The following is a 21,214-nucleotide window of genomic DNA, read 5'->3' as shown; positions in this document are numbered from 1 at the left end:
TATCAACCCAATTATGTTCTCCGAGTATTTTTCTTTCACTTGCGTCTCAAATCCAGACATATGAGATGTTTTAAGGTCTCCAAATGTTCCAGGAAGGGCCCTCCTTAGCCGTGCGGTAAGACGTGCTGCTACATAACAAGACCTGAGGGTGGTTGGGTTCGATTGCCGGACTAGGCAATTTTCGGATTGGAAATTGAATCGACATCCCTGGGCATAAAAGTATCATCGTGTTAGCCTCATGATATACGAATACAAAAATGGTAACCTGGTTAAGAAACCTCGCAGTTAATAACTGTGGAAGTGCTTAATGAACACTAAGCTGCGAGGTGGCTCTGTCCCAGTGTGGGGATGTAATTCCAATAAGAAGAAGAAGAAATTGTCCAGGAGTTTGAATAAAATGGTCTGCGGATCAACCAAGGCTTCCATGATGCCCCATGCCGTGGTATCAGCACAATTATGTTTCCAGGGTATTTGTCTTTCACTTGCGTTTCAATTCCAGGCATGAGTTGTTGTAAGATCTCCAAATCGTCCTGGAGCTTGAATCAAATGGTTTTCCGAATCAACCAAGGCCTTCATGATGTCCCCAGCAACCCCAGTAACAACCTGCTCAGCACAAGTCAGACAATCACCCCAAGGAACATTTTTAGGTCATGAAAACCATTATTTGCTCTACATAAAACTAAAATGTTTGTTGGGATGGTTCTAGCAATTTGATTGTGACTAAATTCGGCAATTCATATAGGCCATGCCCTTTTTGATCCATAGAACTAAAGTGAATACGGCTTCAACTATTGTTCCATTGCAGATCATCCATGAATATCATCCATCCCTGAAATATAAGCTTTACGGTCAACACGCGTAACCAAAAGGCTATTATCACATTAAAAAATTTTGCTCATATTCGTTTTGATCCATAGGACTAAATTGGATACCTCTTCAACTATTGTTCCATTCCAGGTAATTTAAGAAAGTCATGGAGTACTGGTCTTTAGGTCTACAGGATTATTATTTTTAAATGGTTCATCCCATTTTGATCCATATTAGATACGCATTTAACAATTATTCCACTCCAGGTCATCGAAGAAATATCTGAAGTCTAGACTTCGTGGCCGGGGACATAATGGAAGCCTTGATTGATTCGGTAGACCATTTGATTCAATCTCTAGAACAATTGGGAGATCTTACAACATGTTACATGTTGGCATTTGAGACGCAATTCGCAAACTATCCAAATTCCAGCAAAACTTTGAGATCTTACAACACCTCATATGCCTTGATTTAAGACGAGTGAAAGACAAACACTCGGGAAATATAATTGAGTTGATACCGCGAGTGAAGAAATCATGAAAGCCTTGGTTGATTTGGTAGACCATTTGATTCAAACTCCAGGACAATTTGAAGATCTTACAACATCTTACATGCTAAAATTTGTGACTCAAGTGAAAGACTAATACTCAGAAGACAAAATTGGGTTGACACCGCGGTTGGGGGAACCATGGTAGCCTTGGTTGATTCATTAGACCATTCGATTCAAACTCCAGGACAATTTGGAGATCTTACAACACCTCATATGTCTTGTTTTGAGATGCAAGTGAAAGACAAATACTCAGAGAACATAATTGAGTTGATACCACGGCTTAGGACATCATGAAATCTTTGGTTGATTCGATAGATCATTTGATTTAAGCTCCAGGACAATTTGGAGATCTTAGAACATCTCATATACCTGTATTTGAGACGTTAGTAAAAGACCAATACTCAGAAGACAAAATTGGGTTGACACCGCGGCTGGGGACATCGTGAAAGCTTTGTTTGATTCGGCAGAACATTTGATTCAAACTCCAGAACAATTTGGAGATCTTAAAACGTATCATATGCAGGTATTTGAGACGTAAGTGAAAGACAAATAATAGGAGGACATAATTGGTTTGATATTGCGGCTGGGGGCACCATGAAATCCTTGGTTGATTCATTACACCATTTGATTCAAACGCCAGGACAATTTGGAGATTTTACAACACCTCATATGTCTTGTTTTGAGACGCAAGTAAAACACAAATACTCAGAGAACATAATTGAGTTGATACCACGGCTTAGGACATCGTGAAGGCTTTGGTTGATTGGATAGACCATTTGATTCAAACTCCAGGACAATTTGGAGATCTTACAATATCGAATATGCCTGTATTTGAGACGTTAGTAAAAGACCAACACTCAGAAGACACAATTGGGTTGACATCGAGGCTGGGGACATCGTGGAAGCATTGTTTGATTCTGTAGACCATCTGATTCAAACTCCAGGACAAATTGCAGATCTTAAATCATCTCTATACATGGACATGAGACGCAAGTGAAAGACAAATACTCGGAGGGCATGAGTGGGATGATACCGCAGCTGAGGACATCTTGCAAGCCTCAGTAGATGTGGTAGACCATTCGATTCTAACTCCAGAACAATTTGGAGATCTTAAAACATCTCATATATCTGGACTTGAAACGCAAGTAAAAGTCTAATACTCGGAGGGCATGATTGGGATGATACCGTAGCTGGGGGCGCCATGGAAGCCTTGGTTGATTCATTTCACCATTTGATTTAAACTCCAGGACAATTTGGAGATCTTACAATATCGAATATGCCTGTATTTGAGACGTTAGTAAAAGACCAATACTCAGAAGACAATATTGGGTTGACACCGAGGCTGGGGACATCGTGGAAGCCTTGTTTGATTCTGTAGACCATTTGATTCAAACTCCAGGACAATTTGCAGGTCTTAAAACATCTCATATACCTGGACTTAAGACGCAGGTGAAAGACAAATACTCGGAAGGCATGATTGGGATGATACCGCGGCTGAGGACATCATGCAAGTCTCAGTAGATTCGGTAGACCATTTGATTCAAACTCCAGGACGATTTGGAGATCTTACAACTTCATACATGCAAGAATTGAAGTCGGATGTGAAAGACAAATAATCGGAGGACAAAATTGGGTTGATACGGAGACTGGGGACATCATGGAAGCCTTGGTTGATTCGGTGGACCATTTGATTCAAACTTCAGGGCAATTTGGAGATCTTACAACTTCATACATGCAAGAATTGAAGTCGGATGTGAAAGACGAATAATCGGAGGACAAAACTGGGTTGATACGGAGACTGGGGCCATCATGGAAGCCTTGGTTGATTTGGTGGACCATTTGATTCAAACTTCAGGACAATTTGGAGATCTTGCAACACCTCATATGTCTTGTTTTGAGACGCAAGTGAAAGCCAAATCCTCGGAGGACATAATTGAGTTGATACCACGACTTGGGATATCATGAAGTCGTTGGTTGATTCGGTAGACCATTTGATTCAAACTCCAGGACAATTTGGAGATCTTATAACATCTGCTGGATTCGGAGAGATCTTACAATACCTCATGTAAGACGCCAGTGAATGTATTTGAAAGTATCCTCACTATCAATAAATTAAGTGAAATACTAGAAATTTTAGCAAAAATTCTTTTTACGTCACATTCGATTTACGTCCCCCGAATAAGTGACGTAAAAAGAGGGTTGAGTGTACGTACACTAAAATAACGCAGGTGTACGCACAAGCGAAGAAACCTCCTTCCCCCCTTTTACTGTGACCAAATAATCTGGGAATTTTCCCTAACAATTAAGTAGGACTAGCTACCAGCCGATTTCTGAGGTTGCGAACTACAAATGCACCACATGATCAGCTCAAATACTTTTTACAGTTGACCAGTGTAATTCATAATATTGAAACGGTTATAATACTAGTTTTTTGCGCACATGATAATGAATGCTTGAAGCTTAATAAACGAACCTGGTAGAATCACACCATACTCAAGTTAGTTGCTCTACCTTTTCTATATCGAAATAGAAACGCGTTTTTCTCTATATCAACAGTATTTTGCATCTCATACTTGACCGGAATTCTCCTAATTAAGGGTAGGTAATAGTTTTTTGTTTTGTAATTTCATCCTCATAAACCTTCCATATTGATTTCGTTTCGAAAAATATAGTAGATGAGTAATTTGATCAGTTTCGATTGAACGAGAGTTATGGAGTATTGCAGGCAACTATATTCAGCATTCAGCATCAGCATTTAGCAGTTCGCACAAATTCGTAGTTGGTACAAGCCAAGACTATTGTATGAGAGTAGTATCACTTTCATCCGTTACCACAGATATTGATTTGGGACTAATCACTATCTCTTAGATGGGAAGCAATGCAATCTCCAATAGTCGAGATCTGTCCTGGCCACGTCCTTGCGAATGCTGAGGAAGGGGAAGGATGGTTTGTTGGACACCTACTTATGAAAGATGCAGAGAACTCTACGACCTCTCATAGGTGCCACGGGAGGTTTTGGGATTTTGTGGAAGGTTATAACAGTAGGAATCGTTTTGGTATAATCGTGAAACACAGAAAGAACTAAGATAGAAATACAAAGTAGGAAAGGGACGAGCCTGGAATTGAACCCATGACCTCCTGCTTATAAGGCAGAAGTGATAGCCACTAGACCACCTGAGCTCGTCGAGTTTTGCAGGCAACTATATTGGAAATTAATTCGTTAGCTTTTTTTCTTTTTTATTGAGGTTTTCAGCCCTGGGTTGGTCTACCTCAGTCGTTAGCTTTTTTGTGGACATCCGATTTAAGTTTTTTCATCGCATACTTATTCCCCTTGAATGTGACAAAAATAAATAGCAAAAGCCAATAAAAAAACTCAAATTCAATATAAACAACATAAAAATAAACATATTTACCCTCAGTCCACCCATTCCAACAAAGTTGTTTCTTGCTGCTCTTATTATAAGGCCCCTGTTCGCTCAATCCGGTTATCAGTTGTTGAATTTCTCGGCGTAATTTGTAAGAACGCCGGAGAAACAAACAAACAACATATCGAATTTGCATCACGCCAGCTGATTTCCTTCAGTACTGTGCTGTTAGCAGCAGAAACTCTGTACCCAGTAAAGTAGTGTACTCACACCCGCTCATTCGAAGGCATTGCGAAGCTCATTACAAATACCTGCTCACCCACAGCCATTGAACTCAACCCAAAACATAAGTTTCCACATTTCCTCATCTCACAGTGCTTCCTCTCAGCGCTCATTCGCTCGCTCGTGCTCGACCAATTCTCACTCTGTCTCCGTTTCCCTATTTTCCAACAGATTCGAGCACAATTTAGCTAGAATATGTGCATTTCATGCTCCAGCCAGACAAACAGCTCGCACGTGTGACCTCCTACCCATAGACCGCCCGCGTGCACACCCACCCACCCGCGACCGCTCGGCGAGAACCGGTTCGTCAGCGGACTCTTTGTTGCCCACTGCAGCGGCCCCTATTTGCTGCTCACGGAGTGCAACAAACGGCAGCACTTGAACTTCTCCGCGGAGCAAAAAAACAACCCGCATCAGCAGAGTTGGTGAGCTGAGCTGCAGAGAAATCCGAACCGCGCGGCAACAGCGATGACGAGTTCGACGGCGGCGTACTGAGAGAGATAAAGAGCCATAAAGTGAATCACAAGAACTTCGAACGCAAGTCGTCGCATTGGGGAGCTTGCGGCTTCGATAGTCTCCGCTTAGTCAACCCCCAGCCGTTAGCGGAGTCGTGTGTGTGGCGTTCGACTGATTAGTTAGTACTCAGTCAACCGCCGTTCCGAGATAGAACCAAGATTTCTTTTAGTCGCAGCGAGACGGTTGGACCTGACGTTCTGTTTTCGGTGGAGACTTGCGGAGTTCTTGCGCGTTGAATCGTACTGCATGCGACGTTTTCACCCGGAGAGTTTCTCGTGTAGTGATTGATTTAGAGTTTTCTTCAACAATTGCGTGTAATATCCGAAGAAAGAAGAAAAAGCAATCAATTAAGCTCTGGAGAAAAGTATCGTGCGGAACGAAATGTAAGGCCCCCGATAATCAATTGATTTAGAAAAGAAGATCCACAAAAGTGTCTGCGAAGTGCACAGAATCGGAGAAGAAAGATAAAGAAGCGTAGAGCATAAAATCACCGTTGCTGATGCTAATGAGAAGAGGAATGTAATCTTAGTTCAAGCATAGTGAAACAGAAGCAAAAGAACGAGAAAGCGAGTACAAATAATTGGCTCGCTGCTTGTGCATGTTTGATAAGTCTCTGGTGGTAAAGCAAGTAAAAATTGTGCTGGAAAAAATCGTTTTAGCAAGAAGCAATTTGTTGTGGGTGGAATCGCTGCGAGTGTGTTACACAAGAAGATTTTCCACAGCCAGCCAACGGTAATCGTGTGAGTGGAGAAAAAAAAATCAGAATTAAATGTGCTCAATTTGCTGCGTAATCTTTGGCATACATAACTTCGGCTGCCTGCAGCATCTTACCCGCGTTGAAGACTAATCAGCTGTACCCATCGAGGGCCCACCAGCCAAGCCTCGGTTGGGAGATTCTACACATCGCATCGTCACGGACAGGTTTGGTTGAAACTGCACCCTACTTTAGACGAGCTAGCATTATTGTAGAAGCCAGAACCAACCTTCCCACATTGAAGCTGCCATAGAGCTGCAATCATCATGTTGGATCGTGGACCAGTAAGTACTATACTGTTGCTTGGGTAGAGGTAGAGTTCTTTTTTCCTCTCCATCGTAGATTCCTACACACGTGCGGGGCTCTTGGGAGTCTGGTCTCGGCTGGTCTGGTGGTAATTTGCATTGCTATGTGCCGCTTCTGTTGATTCTGATTGGATTGCTAAGTTGTGTAACCCAAGATCAGTTATTGGGGTGACTCACGTGCCGAAGGCTGAGGTATTATTGCTCGGTGATGTTTGTAAGGCCTTCGGAATTTAATTGACACATTTAAACATATGCTTTTTATTCCATTGATTATTGTGTAAATAATGTGAACTGTAATTGGCTAGTTCGGTGGAAATAAAGCTGTTCTTGTTATTCTTGTGGTTCTTAATGGGGTTCTTATATCCGGGTGAATAGATTTCTTCCTGTTACAGGTCAATGTTTGTATGATTTTATTGGCTTGTCAAGTTGTCTCTCACGAAAAGAATTGAAGAACATATTTAGGATTAAAAATCACGTAAATAAAGCAATGAAAAATAAATGTGATGCTCAGTTTTGCTCGAAACATTTAATGACAAAACAATTTTTTTCAAATTCCTGTGTATTATAAGTTTCTTTAAACTTTAGTTTTGAGACTTTTGATTGTAATAATATCAGTTCTTTATTTTGTATGATATAAATATCCATAAAATTACAAGTGACACTTTTTACTCCTGAATGATAATTTCTTTAGCGCTTTGTTTTAAAGTTTTTCACATACATACTCATTTGATGACGGACATAGAAAAGCTTTCAATTAATAACCAAGATAAATGCTAATAGAATACTAAGTTGAAAAGCATTTGGAATTGCTTCTCGCACAATAAAAATGAGCTAAGACTATACAAGTTGATACTTGGACAAAGGCTTTCAAGTATATCTATCAGCTGAGGGTAAAATGGATATTGGAATTAAATCTTGTGTCCAAATAGTAACTTGTATGGTATTTTTTATTTTGTGACAAGCAAATTAAGAAAAAAAAAACGATCAAAATGCTGAGCTTAGTATTCCTTCCTGTGGTTTTCGTGAAGTTCCAAAGAAAAGGTTCAAATAGCAAAAGAAGCTTACTTACATTTATTTATTCATCATAATTGCCTGCAAAGAGGGCTTCTGCTACATTTTCCTGCCTGAGTCATTGAAAACTTCAAATACAAACGCATCAAGTACCACCTGAGAACGAACACCACTTCCTCGGACTCTACCCGCAGCCATATGCTTTGTTTTGGTGGAGTTTATGAAAGAGCCCTTTTTCACTGTCTTCCATCTTCAGTAGAAAATAAGCCTCTTCTACTGCGATCGATTTCAATGAGGTCGATATCGTCCGCAAACTCCAGGAGCATACGAGACCGTGGGAACGCTTCACTACGTAACAGATCTAGTATTAGTGTTGGTGTTGGTGATGAAGAATCGCGAGTAAGTTTTGAAAAAGGCGGAATACTTTTTCAGTTTTAAAAATTGAAATTTGAAATATCTCGAAAACGGTAATACTTAGAAATAAAATAAATAATGGCATTTTTGTTCAAATTGACCAAGGAATCATAATTCAGCGTCAAATATATGTGTTGTCTTGGGAATAGTCAATGTTTCAAAAATGAGCCAAAAGTAGCTCCCACTTTTTAACTTCTCCATCAAACTGATGTCGTTAAAATGTGTGTTTTGGAGTCAAGTTTTTGTGGTAAAAATTTTGTGAATAAATAAAGATGGATTTTTAAGGGGGAAGGGTCATTTGGCCGAAACTCATTCGGCCGAAAGGCATTTGGCCGAATGCCACTAGGCCGAAAGTTGTTTGGCAGAATATACCATTTGGACGAACAGACCATTAGGCTGAAAGTCATTTGGCCGAATGGGTCATTTGGCCGAAAGGGTCATTTAGCCGAAAGGGTCATTTGGCCGAAAGGATAGTTTGGCCGAAAAAGTCATTTGACCGAAAGGGTCATTTGGCCGATAGGGTCATTTGGCCAAAACGGTCGTTTGAAATAAAGGTTCATTTGGCCGAAAGGGTCGTTTGGGCGGAAGGGTTATTTGGCCGAAAGGGTCGTTTGGGCGTAAGGTTAATTTGGCCGAAAGGGTCGCTTGGCCGAATGGGTCGTTTGGCCGAAAGGGTCATTTGGCCGAAAAGCTTGTTTGTCCGAATGGGTCATTTGGCCGAAAGGGTCATTTGGCTGAAAGTGTCATTTGGCCGAAAGGATCGTTTGTCCGAAAGGTTGTTTGGCTGAAAGGGGCGTTTGGCCGAATAGGTCGTTTAGCCGAATAGTTTATTGAAACGTGAGAAATCAGGAATGAGTAGGAAGACATGTTCTACATGTTCCAGTAACCAGGACCAACTACGGTTATAACGCGCCACTAATTAGTATGTGTCGCCTATTTAATAATTGTTTTTGTGCATTTAATTTTAGCCTGTCTAGGACGACTATAAGAAAACATATTTTAAGATTTTTAACATGTTTGCATCAGTGTTTGTTGACCTCATGTCTGTAGGGTTGAAATGTGTACCTGTTGACGATAGAATTATGAATAAATAAGACGTCTCACTACCCACTTCACACTACTCACTTTTCACAGTGAGAAGTGAGAAACGAGGAAAGAGAAGTAAGACGTCTCATTTCTCACTCCTCATTTCTCGCTGTCAAAAGTGAGAAGCACGAATTGAGTAGTGAGACGTCCTCACTAGTAGCTTCTCGCTTCTCACTTTTGACAGCGAGAAGTGATAAATGAGGAGTGAGAACTGAGACGTCCCTCTTCTCATTCCTAATTTCTCACTTTTCAATAAACTATTCGGCTAAATGACCTATTCGGCCAAATGACCCATTCGTCTAAACGACCCTTTCGGCCAAACGACCCTTCCGGCCAAATTGTAATCTCGGTCAAATGACTCATTCAGCCAAACGACCCTTTCAGCCAAACGACCCATTTCGGCCAAATGACCCATTCGGCCAAACGACCCTTCCGGCCAAATGACCTTTACGGCCAAACAACCCTAATGGATTGTTCGGCCTAGTGGCATTCATAATTAGGACGTTAGGCAGAATGACAGCGATTTCAACAATGCTTGTTCTCTCATATGGCCCTCTGCTAATCTTCAGTTTCTATTTTCTTTACACACTTGCCGCTCGCTTGCGGTGTCAATCGAATCTGTATCTTCATTACTTTCATCTACTCCCTTTCACTTTGAGTAGTATAATTATCACCGAAAAAAGCCAATAAATTAATTTCGACTAGTGGCATTCAGCCAATGATATTTCCATTTTTACAAAAATTAACGATTTTTTTCAGTGTAAAATTTTTTTTTGACCAGTATGATATTTTCTCCATAAAGTCCTCAATTCCTTTCAGCCTCCTACAATTCGTTCTCAGACAGTTTTTTCGTTCGGTTTTCAAGTTACAATATTTTTATAATAATTTGCTCCACCTTTTTATAAATTACTCGAGGGTCATTTTTTTTAAATTAGTGGAAAATGATCAGTCTGCTGTGCTGTGCTGTGCTGTGCAAAATTTCATCCCAATTAAAGACTATCATGTTAAAATTTCGTTATTTATGTGTTATTCTGCGTGGAATGCGTCACTAGGAACCATATCGTATTTTACCTTCTGACGGTCAAATGCATCCTATGAAAGAAAGGTTCAAATCTTCTCTTGCCTTAAACCGAGAAGTTGCTTGAATTGAACAAATGAATTATATCCTCTCTTGCCTTCTGTCAGGAAATCACATCCTTTGAAAAAAGGAATTATATCTCCCCATTCCTTGAGCTGCATACATTGAGAATAAGAACTATACATATTCTGCCTTGTGCTATGCCGGGCAAATGCATTATTTGAAAAAAAAAAAGGATCGTATCTTTGTCATATGCCGGAAAAACTCATCCATTGAAGAAGGAACCGTATACTTTTTAGGCTTAAGGCACAAGGCAACTCATCCATTGAAGAAGGAACCGTATACTTTTTAGGCTTAAGGCACTTAAGAGATGATTATATTTCCGGCAGAAACAACCAATAAAATAGTTTTTGTTCTCGAGCACTTACAATTTTGCTATTTGAGATTCCGTCTTTTTTAGTTTGTCTTGTTGTTTGTAAAAAGAAGTTAACTGGAAAAGGCAGATAATAAAAATTTCATGATGTATATCAATGTTTCTTCAAGCAGTGATTTGATACAATCTTTAATTCTAAACAAAACAATGCAAAGCCTCTCTCTCGTAATGTTCAAGCGATACAAATTATAAATAATTGAACATATTATGCATTAGTTCCGAAATTACACAACTATTTTGCCAAACGGCCATTATGCCAAATGACGGCCATCATGCCACACGACATTATGCTAAACGACCTTTATGTCAAACGGCGTTATGCCATACCACCCTTCATAACAGACATTTTCTAAGGAGTCCGGCGCATCCCGAGGAGTGCAAAGGGCTGACTTGAAAGATGTCCATGCTGGGCGATTGTCCGCTATTGGCTTCAACTGTTGCCTAGATGGATTTTAGTCGTCTCTGTTTTTTAAATATTTTTTTTGGAATCAACACCGCGTGAACCTGTAGGCCTGTCTTTGCTGGATTGATTTGTTGGGCTTCAATACTACGATTGTTTGCAGATTTGATGTTTAAAACTCAATTGTAAGGCGACCAGGCTCAAATTATGCATCGCAGTCATCTGTTAACGAACACTTCCAGCCGTCGAGTATCGCAGCCTTTGCCTTTTTGATCCATGCATCTTCAAACCACCATTCCGCCCAAAAGCTAGCTTGATCCGTCGACATAAGCTTTTCCTTGATCCGTCGAGTTAAAGGACTGAGTTCTCTGGTTTTGATCGCTCCATCATGGTATTGGCTTCTCTTTGTTCTATTATCTTCTTCGTGTAAGCAGTTCACCCAGATTATGCTCACTGGTGACAATGAAGGCGAATGTCTAGTTTATTATCAGCGAAGGACCTGTCGTCCAACGATGTCCTTCTGGGATCAAATCTGTGCAATGCAGATATGTTTCGCTATTGATAATTTTGATGATCAGATACGTACCGATACTTCGTCAAAATGGCTTCGTTTTCATTTTCGACTGATGCAGCTGTGGAAGATTTGATTTTTGGTAACGCCGCCAAAGCATACCCAAGTGAACTTATTTGTTGAAGGGGAAGAGAGGCCCCTCAGTTATCATGTTGTTGTTACCAACGAATTCTGCAAAAGAATGCATTCCATGCGACGTCTGTTTTCTTCTAAAGCTCAGCTTTCGGATACAGCGAATATTTACTGTCGAACGTGGCTGCATTGTTTCGGACATCGAAATGGCCGAATAATACAAACGACCGAAATGGTCATTTGGTCAAAAAAATTGTTTGGCTGAATAGGTCGAAAATGTTGTTTGGCTAAAATGGTCGTTTGGCAGAAAAGTTCATATGACCGAACGGGTCACAAGGTTGAAAATTTTGTTTGGCCCAACAGGTAATTTTATTGAAAAAGTCGTTTTATCGAATAGGTCATTTGGACGAAATTGCCGTTCAGTCGGAATGGTCGTTCAGCAGAAAAGGCCATTTGGCGGAAAATGTTGGTTGGCCAGACAGATCATATGTTCAAAAATGCCTTTCAGCCGAACTGGTCATTTGGCCGAAAAGGTTGTTAGACCTAATGAGTCCTTTGGCCGGAAATGCCATTTTGCCGGAATGGTCACCATTTGGCGGTAAATGACATTTAGCCGGAAAGGTCATGCGATCGAAAACATCCTTCGGCCAAGAATGTCGTTTGAAAAATGAGGAATGCGAATGATAGGTTAAATTATGATAGGCGGGAAAGTGGAAGCGAGAAATGAGGAGTAAGTAATGAGAAAAATGACTGTGACCTTCCACTGTGATAGGCAGAATGTAATAAATGAGCAGTGAGAAATTATAAATAAGAGGCGAGGCGTCTCAGTTCTCAGTTCTCGTTTCGCATCTCACTTCTTATTTCTCAATTCGCACTTACAACTGTGAAAATTGAGAAGCAAGAAATGAGGAATAAGAAATAATGGGTGAGAAGTGGAACGGCTCTCCCTAATTTCTCACTCATTATTTCCCACTTCTTATGTCTTACTCTTACTGCACACTTCTTGCTCTTCGCAGTGAGAACTGAAAAATGAGAAACAAGACGTCTTACTTCTTCAGGGGGGTCTCATAGCGTAGTTGGCTACACGTTCGCCTTATAAACGGATGGCCATTGGCTCGATTCCCAGCCCCTCCACCAAACCCGCGTCAGTCGCTGGATCCACAGCCCATACGGCGGCGTTTTGGGGTACGCGCCTTACCGTCAGGGCTGCCTGATGACGACTGACAACTTGTTCTTCTCGGAGGCATTCCTCCAACGCTACTTAAATGGCAACCGAACAATGCAACGATCATTGGATATACGACATGGACAAACGGACACAATGGACTCACGATGGACTGGCAACGACAACAATAACGAGTAATGGAAATCTAAAAATAGATTCTGTTTGGATTCTGTACAGCAGAATCTCGGCACAATAGCGGTTAAGTAACACAAATGCCTAACAAATAAAGAAAGGAATAAAAAAACGTCTTACTTCTCACTTCTCATTTCTCTATTTACACTGTAAAAATGTTGAAGTGAAAAATTATGAATGAAAAAAGAGACGTATCACTTCTTTCTTAAAAGTAACACTTCTCACTATTCACATTGAAAAGCGAGAAATGAGAAATGAAATTCCAGAATTGAGAAACGATACGTCTCACTTCTTGCTTCTCACTCTTCACTTCGAACTCTTTATTTCTCACTTGTCATTGTAAAGATGTCTCACTTCTCACTTATCATTCCTCACTTATCATCTCTTATTTCTCACTTTTCGAAGTGAGAAGCGGGAGCGAAAAGTGAGAAGTAAAACATAACACGTCTTCATTTACACTTTTTATTTCTAACTTCTCACACTTATAATTTTTACTTCTCACTTCTCAATTATCAGTAATCAATTCACACTTTTACATTCACTATTGATCGGCCGAATGACATTTTCGATCATATGACCTGTTCGACCAAACGATCATTTTTATTAAAGATCCAAGAGATCAACTAGTAACATTGAAATTGCTTCATCAAATGCAATTCAGAAACTCCAGGGATTCGGCATAAGTGGTTTGTATGACCAAATGGTAATTCGGCCTAACAATTTACACTGGAAAGTTTCAAATCCTTGTTCTGAATTTGGCAATAATTCCCCTTTATTTATGAGCTCCTACTTCATAAGCGCAGAGTGTGTTTAGTAAGAAGCCAACTCCACGATGCCAGCAAGCATGTATAGTAAGCTAGACCAGAAAATAAAAGGATTAACCCCGGAGGCGTTCTGTGTTCTCCAACTGACTTCACTTAGTCCTTCCTAACAGTCTCATTTATATCCTCCCACAAGCTATTGACACCAAGGGCTTGACGACCCCTCCCATGGCCACTGCGAGTCAGACCGGGACCATTGTCTCTAACCCCTAATCCCAAGGCGTCAAGCGACCCGTGCCGAGGGGATGCAGGGGGGTGAAATAATAAGCTAGGCCTTTAACGGAGCCTGTGGGGTACCTGGGCACCCTCCACAGTAATTGTCCCTTACCGCGTCATGCTGGGCTCTGGCGTGGTGGACCTCTTTTCCCGAGCAACTCGTGGGACCAAAATGGAAAACCAAGGCAATTCTTCAACTAGTGGTAGTAGTGTAGGCGACAACCCCTTCGCAAGAAGTGGGTTGTTCAGGTCTCCGCCTAGGAGGCCAGAGGCAATAGTCGGCAGCTCAGTGCGCAGCGCCAGCGTGGGTCACTCAACCTTCCTCTCGGAAAAACGCCGGTAGGGGTTATTGACGGCCCATGGCTTGTGGAGGCGATGAACCGCAAACGCGATGGGCTTTCGGCCTTCGAGGTGGCGACGGAAGAGCTGGACGCCATCATCGACTTTGCGTCATCGAAGCATAATATCAGTAAGGACCTCAAGAGGAGCTTGCAGAAACTTCGAAAGTCGATGTTGGACGGCAAGCTGGAAAAGGCGGTCGGGACGGCCAAGTGCGAACCCGTGAAATCCATGGAGTCAAGGTCTACCCAGACTGAGGCCCAAAAATTCGCGGATCTGGGCAAGGTCGAATCGACCGAGGACGTGCCAGCGAAGACGGTGGTGCCAAAGTCTGCCCAGACCGAGGCTCAAGTATTCGCGGGCACGTCGGGGGTGGCTGCTCCAACGGAGCAGACACAAAAACGGGGAGACAGTCTCCAGGGATGAGCTCCCTGGGGCCGCCCCAAAACGCGGAGGGTTACTACCCCGAACAAGGGTAGTGGGGCTGGGAAGCCGAACCCCGGCCAGGTACCTCCAAAACCGGGGAAGGAAGGGCCTGGAAAGGTCCGTCCACCCAGGAAAGACGGTGGTAAGGGGTTACGGAAGACTGAGAGCTCTCAGCCGCCCCATACCAGGGAAATAGAGGGGGATGACGCCTCCTGGACCCTGGTCAAAAACAAGAGGAAACTGAAAACGTCAAGGGCCGAAAAGAAGGCCCAGGCGAATGAGGGTAGCAAGAATTCTAGGGTAGGCACCAATCGCTTCAGGGGTGATGCTCTAGTCATCAAAACGGACGAGGCTAAGTACTCGGACGTCTTGCAGGCGATGAGGAGTGACGTCAAGCTCGGTGAACTCGACGCCGACGTACGTCGAATAAGACGCACCCGGACGGGCGAAATGATCCTCGAGCTGAAGCGGGGTGTCTCGCAAAAGGGCGCCGCCTACAAAAATTTGACGGAAGAAGTCCTAGGCGAGACGGTCAAGGTGAGGGCACTCACGACGGAGGTGAATCTAAGGGTTAAAGACCTGGACGAGATCACCGAAGTCGAAGAGCTCGTCGCGGCACTGCGGCGACAGTGTGAAGTGGAGGCGTCCACCGTTCGGCTACGGAAAGGTCCGGCAGGGACACAGGTAGCATTGGTTCGGCTATCTGCAGCGGACGCCTCCAAGGTAGTCAAGTTAGAGAGCGTCAAGGTGGGGTGGTCGGTATGCCCTGTGGGCATATATGAGCAACCCGAAGTTTGCTTCAAGTGCCTGGAACCGGGGCACAAGCAATGGGACTGCAAAGGCCCTGACAGAAGCAAGCTCTGTCGACGCTGCGGATTGGAGGGACATAAGGCACAATGCTGCACGAACCCTCCCAACTGTTTGATCTGTTCCAGCAAAGCTGCGAACAGCAAGCACCCCATGGGGGGTTTGAAGTGCCCGGCGTTTAAGCGTGTTGCAAAATCACAGTGCAGGTAACGCAGCTAAACCTGAACCACTGTGATGCAGCCCAGCAACTGCTGTGTCAGACAGTTGCTGAATGGGGACGGATATCGCCATCATAGCAGATCCTTACCGGGTACCCGCCAGGAACGGTAATTGGGTCACCGATGGGTCTCAAATGGCAGCGATATGGACAACGGGGAAATACCCAGTTCAAGAGTTGGTGTCTTCGACACACGAGGGCTTCGTCATTGCCAAAATCAACGGGGTCTTCTTCTGCAGCTGCTATGCGCCTCCTCGATGGTCGATCGAGCAGTTCGGTCGAATGCTAGATTGTTTGACGGCTAACTTGATGGGGCGTAGGCCGGTGGTGATAGCGGGGGACTTCAACGCTTAGGCCGTAGAATGGGGAAGCCGATCCACGAATCAACGGGACAGATCCTGCTGGAATCACTGGCCATGTTGGATGTGGACTTGGCTAATGTCGGTACCAAAAGTACCTACAGCTGGAACGGCGCCGAGTCGATTATCGACGTTACGTTCTGGAGCCCTGGCCAAACGAGTAGTTCGAACTGGAGGGTAGATGATGGCTACACTCACAGCGACCACCTGGCGGTTCGCTACAGTATCGACTATACGACCAGCATTCAGCGGACGGAAGAAGGGGCGAGGCCTAGTCCTCGTATGTGGAAGACATCATACTTCGACGACGAGGTGTTTAAGGAAGCGCTCCGCCGCGAGCACAATACTCTCGGTCTGAGTGGCGAGCAGCTGGTAACAGTACTCTCGCGTGCATGCGATGCCACCATGCCTAGGAAAGTCCACCCTAGGAATGGGAGACCACCGGCTTACTGGTGGACTCAAGCAATTGCGAACCTGCGCCGCGCCTGCCTACGGGCAAGGAGGCGGATGCAGCGAGCACGCACAGAAGAGGAGCGTGTTGAACGACGGGTGGCGTTCGTGGCTGCTAGAGCCGCTCTGAAGACTGAGATTAGATCAAGCAAAAAGCCTGCTTCGAGGGCCTGTGTCAAAGTGCCAACGCGAATCCATGGGGTGATGCCTATAGGGTCGTAATGGCCAAGACACGTGGGGCGATGGCCCCTACAGAGCGGTCTCCAGAGATGCTGGAGAGGATCATCGCGGGGCTCTTCCCACGTCACGACCCTGGCTTGCCCTGGCCTCCCTTCGTGGAGCTGCCAGGAGCCAGGGTGGCCGACGAGGGAAGAGTAACTGTGGCAGAACTTGCGGGGATTGCACAGTCCCTTAGTGTAGGTAAGGCACCAGGACCGGATGGTATTCCGAACCTGGCCATTAAAGCGGCCATTGCTGAGGCTCCCGAGATGTTCAGATCTGTCATGCAGAGATGCCTGGACGAGGGAGTCTTCCTGAAGCATGGAAAAGGCAGAGCTTGGTCCTATTGCCAAAGGCGGAAAACCACCGGGGATCCGTCGGCATATAGACCAATATGCCTGCTTGATATGGCGGGAAGGTGCTCTAGAAGATCATCCTCAACAGGTTGTTGATACGCACGGAGGGTGCGGACGGTCTATCGAGTAACCAGTTTGGCTTCCGAAAGGGTTAGTCGATCGTAGACGCTATCTTATCGGTTACCAAATCCGCGGAGATAGCTATCCATCATAAGAGGAGTTCGCTATTGTGCAGTAGTGACTCTCGACGTGAGGAATGCTTTCAATAGTGCCAGTTGGGCAGCTATTGCAGATGCGCTCCTGCGTCTTGGAATTCCTGAGTACCTGTACAAGATTCTCGGAAGCTACTTCCAGAATCGAGTACTGGTATACGACACGGAGGCGGGTCGGAAGTGTGTTGACATAACCTCAGGGGTTCCGCAAGGTTCCATACTGGGTCCGGTGTTATGGAACGTCATGTACGACGGTGTCTTGAGGTTGAAGTTCCCGGTGGGCGTGGTAATCGTTGGCTTCGCTGACGATATTACGCTGGAGGTCTACGGCGAATCGATCGAAGAGGTGGAGTTGACTGCAGCCCACTCGATCGCAATTGTGGAGGAGTGGATGAGTTCCAGGAAGTTAGAACTGGCTCACCACAAGACTGAGGTGGTTGTTGTTAACAACCGAAAGTCGGAGCAGCAAGCGGTGATAAGGGCAGGCAACTGCACGATCACCTCTGAACGCTCAATCAAACTCTTGGGGGTAATGATCGACGATAAGCTCACCTTTGGTAGCCACGTCAATTACGCCTGCAAGCGTGCCTCCACAGCTATAGTGGCATTGTCCCGAATTATGTCCAACAGCTCTGCGGTTTATGCCAGCAAGCGCAAGCTTCTGGCTAGCGTTGTTCTGTCCATACTGAGGTATGGGGGCCAGCTTGGGGCACGGCCCTGCGTATTAACTGCTACAGAACGAAGTTAGAAAGTACGTATAGGCTCATGTGCCTAAGAGTTGCGAGCGCGTACCGTACCGTGTCGCACGATGCACTCTGCGTCATCACCGGTATGATGCCTATTGACATCGTTATCGGTGAAGACATAGAGTGCTTTGAAATGCGCGGCACGAGAGGCATCCGCAGGACTGTCAGGTTGGCCTCAATGGTCAAATGGCAGCGTGCGTGGGACAGTTCCACTAAGGGTAGATGGACACATAGGTTGATACCGGAGATAGGTACGTGGGTCAAGAGGCGTCATGGGGAAATCACTTTCCACCTGACCCAGGTCCTTACAGGCCATGGTTGCTTCAGACAGTACCTACACCGGTTCGGACACTCGGCCTCGCCCGAGTGTCCGGTGTGCGTTGGTTTAGAGGAAACGGCGGAACACGTGTTGTTCGTGTGCCCGCGTATTCGCACAATGCGTGACCACATGCTTGCCATATGTGGTCTGGACACTACCCCGGACAACCTAGTTCGGAGGATGTGTAAAGATGAAGTTGGCTGGAACGCCGTTTTATCGGCTATCGTCCAAATCGTCTCGGAGCTACACAGAAGGTGGCGCGTGGACTCAAGGATGGCTAGTTCAGGCGCAAATAAGAGGTGGTCCAAGGGTTCGGAGTCGGCTTCATGGGTCATACCGGTGCCCTGTGGTCGAACTCGATCCTTTTATCGAACAAGTGGCCGCGTGAAGAACAACATGGTATCGTCGCTTTCGCGGCGTCGGTCAACCGGGTGGGTTCCGAGCCCGAGGACGGAAAGGGGTCCTCGTCAAGGCTGGGGCAGGCGTAGGCACCGCGTCGGCAAGTCCCTCTGTGTGCTGGCGAATAGGCCCTATCGCAGAAAGGTCAATTTGGGGTGCACGCGGCATCATCATTCTTGATACCAGTCGTGCAGAGGGAAGCAGGCGCGAAGTCGACCCTGCCCACCTTCCGAGGACATAGGGCGTGGTAAGGCCACCTGGAAAGCCGGCAATGCGCTGGCACAATACCATGATGTTCTTCTAAAAAAGCGAGTCACGATGTTCGATGCTGCAAGGACACGCAGCTAACCTCGAGGGTGCGTTATGCACTGGCCCCACTTTGAAGCATTACTTTCTGGTTGTACCGAAGGGACGATGGGCTTGGCGGCAATGGAAACGGTTTAGCTGGTCGGGGATGCAGTCCTGCCTCCCTCATTGGAGGTGGCCCCTAACCCAGCACTTCCTGGTCAACCCAGGATGTCTGTTGAGCAGATTCCCCTCCATTGTTTAGGAAGAAAAAAAAAAATACAAGCTATTGACATTACCTGACCCTTTTGTATTTATATCCTTTCGTCCAGTTCTGGTACAGTACTGTTCAGCAACCTCTGCGCGTTTGAGTCTCCGATGACTATTTTTGCATCGTGTTTTGGGCCCTCTCCCCCCATATTTCACATCAACAGAACTATCCTTTTTAATCATTATCATGGCCAGGGCCGGATTTAGCTAGAAGAGGGCCCCGGGGCCAACGGTATGTGGGGGCCCCTAAAATGTACAAAAAAGGTTGGTTTTGGTACATAAGATTCGTGGAGGCCCGGGGAAACGCCCCCCCCCCGCGTCAGTTTTTCATACATTTGCAGGACGAGCTTCTTTATTGGTGGAAGTAATTACTAATCAGTTGTTTTAAGGTGGAGGCCTATGTTCAATGTAGAGGGCAGAGATAAGTGGTTGGTTGGCAGGGAGATAACCCCGTCCTGATCCATCCCAAGTAACATTTTAAGTTTTATTCCACTCTTGGAATGGTTTTCAAGATCAAATCATAAGAACTAACAATAAAACTCATAACTACACGACAACCTTCTGATGACCACTATAAGAGTAAAATATGGCCAAATGGCCCTCTCTAGATAACTACTATAAACCTTTTATAAGAATATTTGAAAAACCCTTTTCGAACAACCCGCAAAAAAAGGAAATTTGGCTGCGGCAGCTGTCAAAAATTTTACGGGAAATAATAACAAAATGGAAAAAAAATATTGCGGGAAATAATAACAAAATGGACTGATGATGAAATTCATGATGAGGATGTCAACAAAATAATATTTATCAGGTTTGTTTTTCAATATACTTTCTTTGAAATAAGCTGTGCTTTCGGTTTTATGGTGAAAGCTATGTAGGTAAAAAATAAAACTATACCACGCGCCGGCAAAATAATGTTGTTTAGCGCTTTAAATTGAAAGTAACTAAAACATCAACATCGTAAATATCCACCTAATCTGTTGATGTTTCACCCAATTCAAATCATTTAGCAAGAAAAGTGTTCTACGCGATGAAAATATCATTTATTTATGGATTTCAGCGATAAATTTCACCGACCTGAAAATACTTCTCCTTTTCCAATATGGCCATCATGCATTTCGAGCAGAAAAATGTTGCTCTTATTTTACACCATTATAAACTCTTTGCAATGCAAATATTCTTATTGGGTTATTCATTTGACCACATTACGACTAAAAATTGTGGCTTTGATCGAGCTTTGAAAATATGGCTTATTAGGCTCTTCAGCACAACCGTAGAGTTGCTCATAAGATCCATCGGAATTTGACGTTTGAAGCTTTTCCAGCAGATTTATGAGTGGTTTATTGATAGCAGCAAGAGCGCCAATAAGAGAAACTATCCTTGGCGTTTGCTGTCATAAAACCACTATAAGAATTAAATAAATCCAACAAGCATGGAAATTGTTACTTGGGATCTGTCTGGTACGAAAGCAAGAGACGATTTCCTGAGCTTTATGGTTGGGTAGCTCGTTCCACGGCATTGAGGAATCTTTTGAATAACCCTGAAAAATCCCGTACATAATAAGTGTACGTCCGGCCCCTAAGGAAAGATCCGAGGATGCTGTTGTAGCTCGATAGACCTTCAGCAACCCGATAACCCAAGAGGATGATGTGCTCCAGGTTGGGCAACTTGTCACAGAACCCGTGAGAGGTTCAATATAAGCCGAACTTGACTTCCAATAGTAGAAAGGAAACTAATGATTGCAAGGTAGTGAGGTCTAATGGAAAACTCGT

At 44.3% G+C, this 21,214-nt stretch overlaps 1 protein-coding gene across 9 annotated transcripts in view; it reads left to right on the top strand.

The window, feature by feature from the left end:
• The window catches only part of LOC134212148 (dual specificity tyrosine-phosphorylation-regulated kinase 2), a 446,248-nt gene that overhangs the window by 279,246 nt on the left and 145,788 nt on the right, over positions 1 to 21,214 (top strand). For 2 of the 9 annotated variants that reach the window (XM_062689747.1, XM_062689748.1), the window contains one exon: positions 5,176 to 6,558. The exons of 6 other annotated variants lie outside the window; for them this stretch is intronic. In XM_062689747.1, coding sequence (XP_062545731.1) covers positions 6,541 to 6,558 — 18 coding nt within the window. In that variant the 5' untranslated portion in view covers positions 5,176 to 6,540. The remainder of the gene's footprint in view (positions 1 to 5,175; positions 6,559 to 21,214) is intronic. One more of the 9 variants, XM_062689749.1, reaches the window with a different exon arrangement.

Source organism: Armigeres subalbatus, chromosome 2, assembly GCF_024139115.2.
Source record: "Armigeres subalbatus isolate Guangzhou_Male chromosome 2, GZ_Asu_2, whole genome shotgun sequence".
Taxonomy (NCBI): Eukaryota; Metazoa; Arthropoda; class Insecta; order Diptera; family Culicidae; genus Armigeres; species Armigeres subalbatus.
The sequence above is the reverse complement of the archived record's forward strand: the minus strand, read 5'-3'. Positions and strand labels throughout refer to the sequence as shown.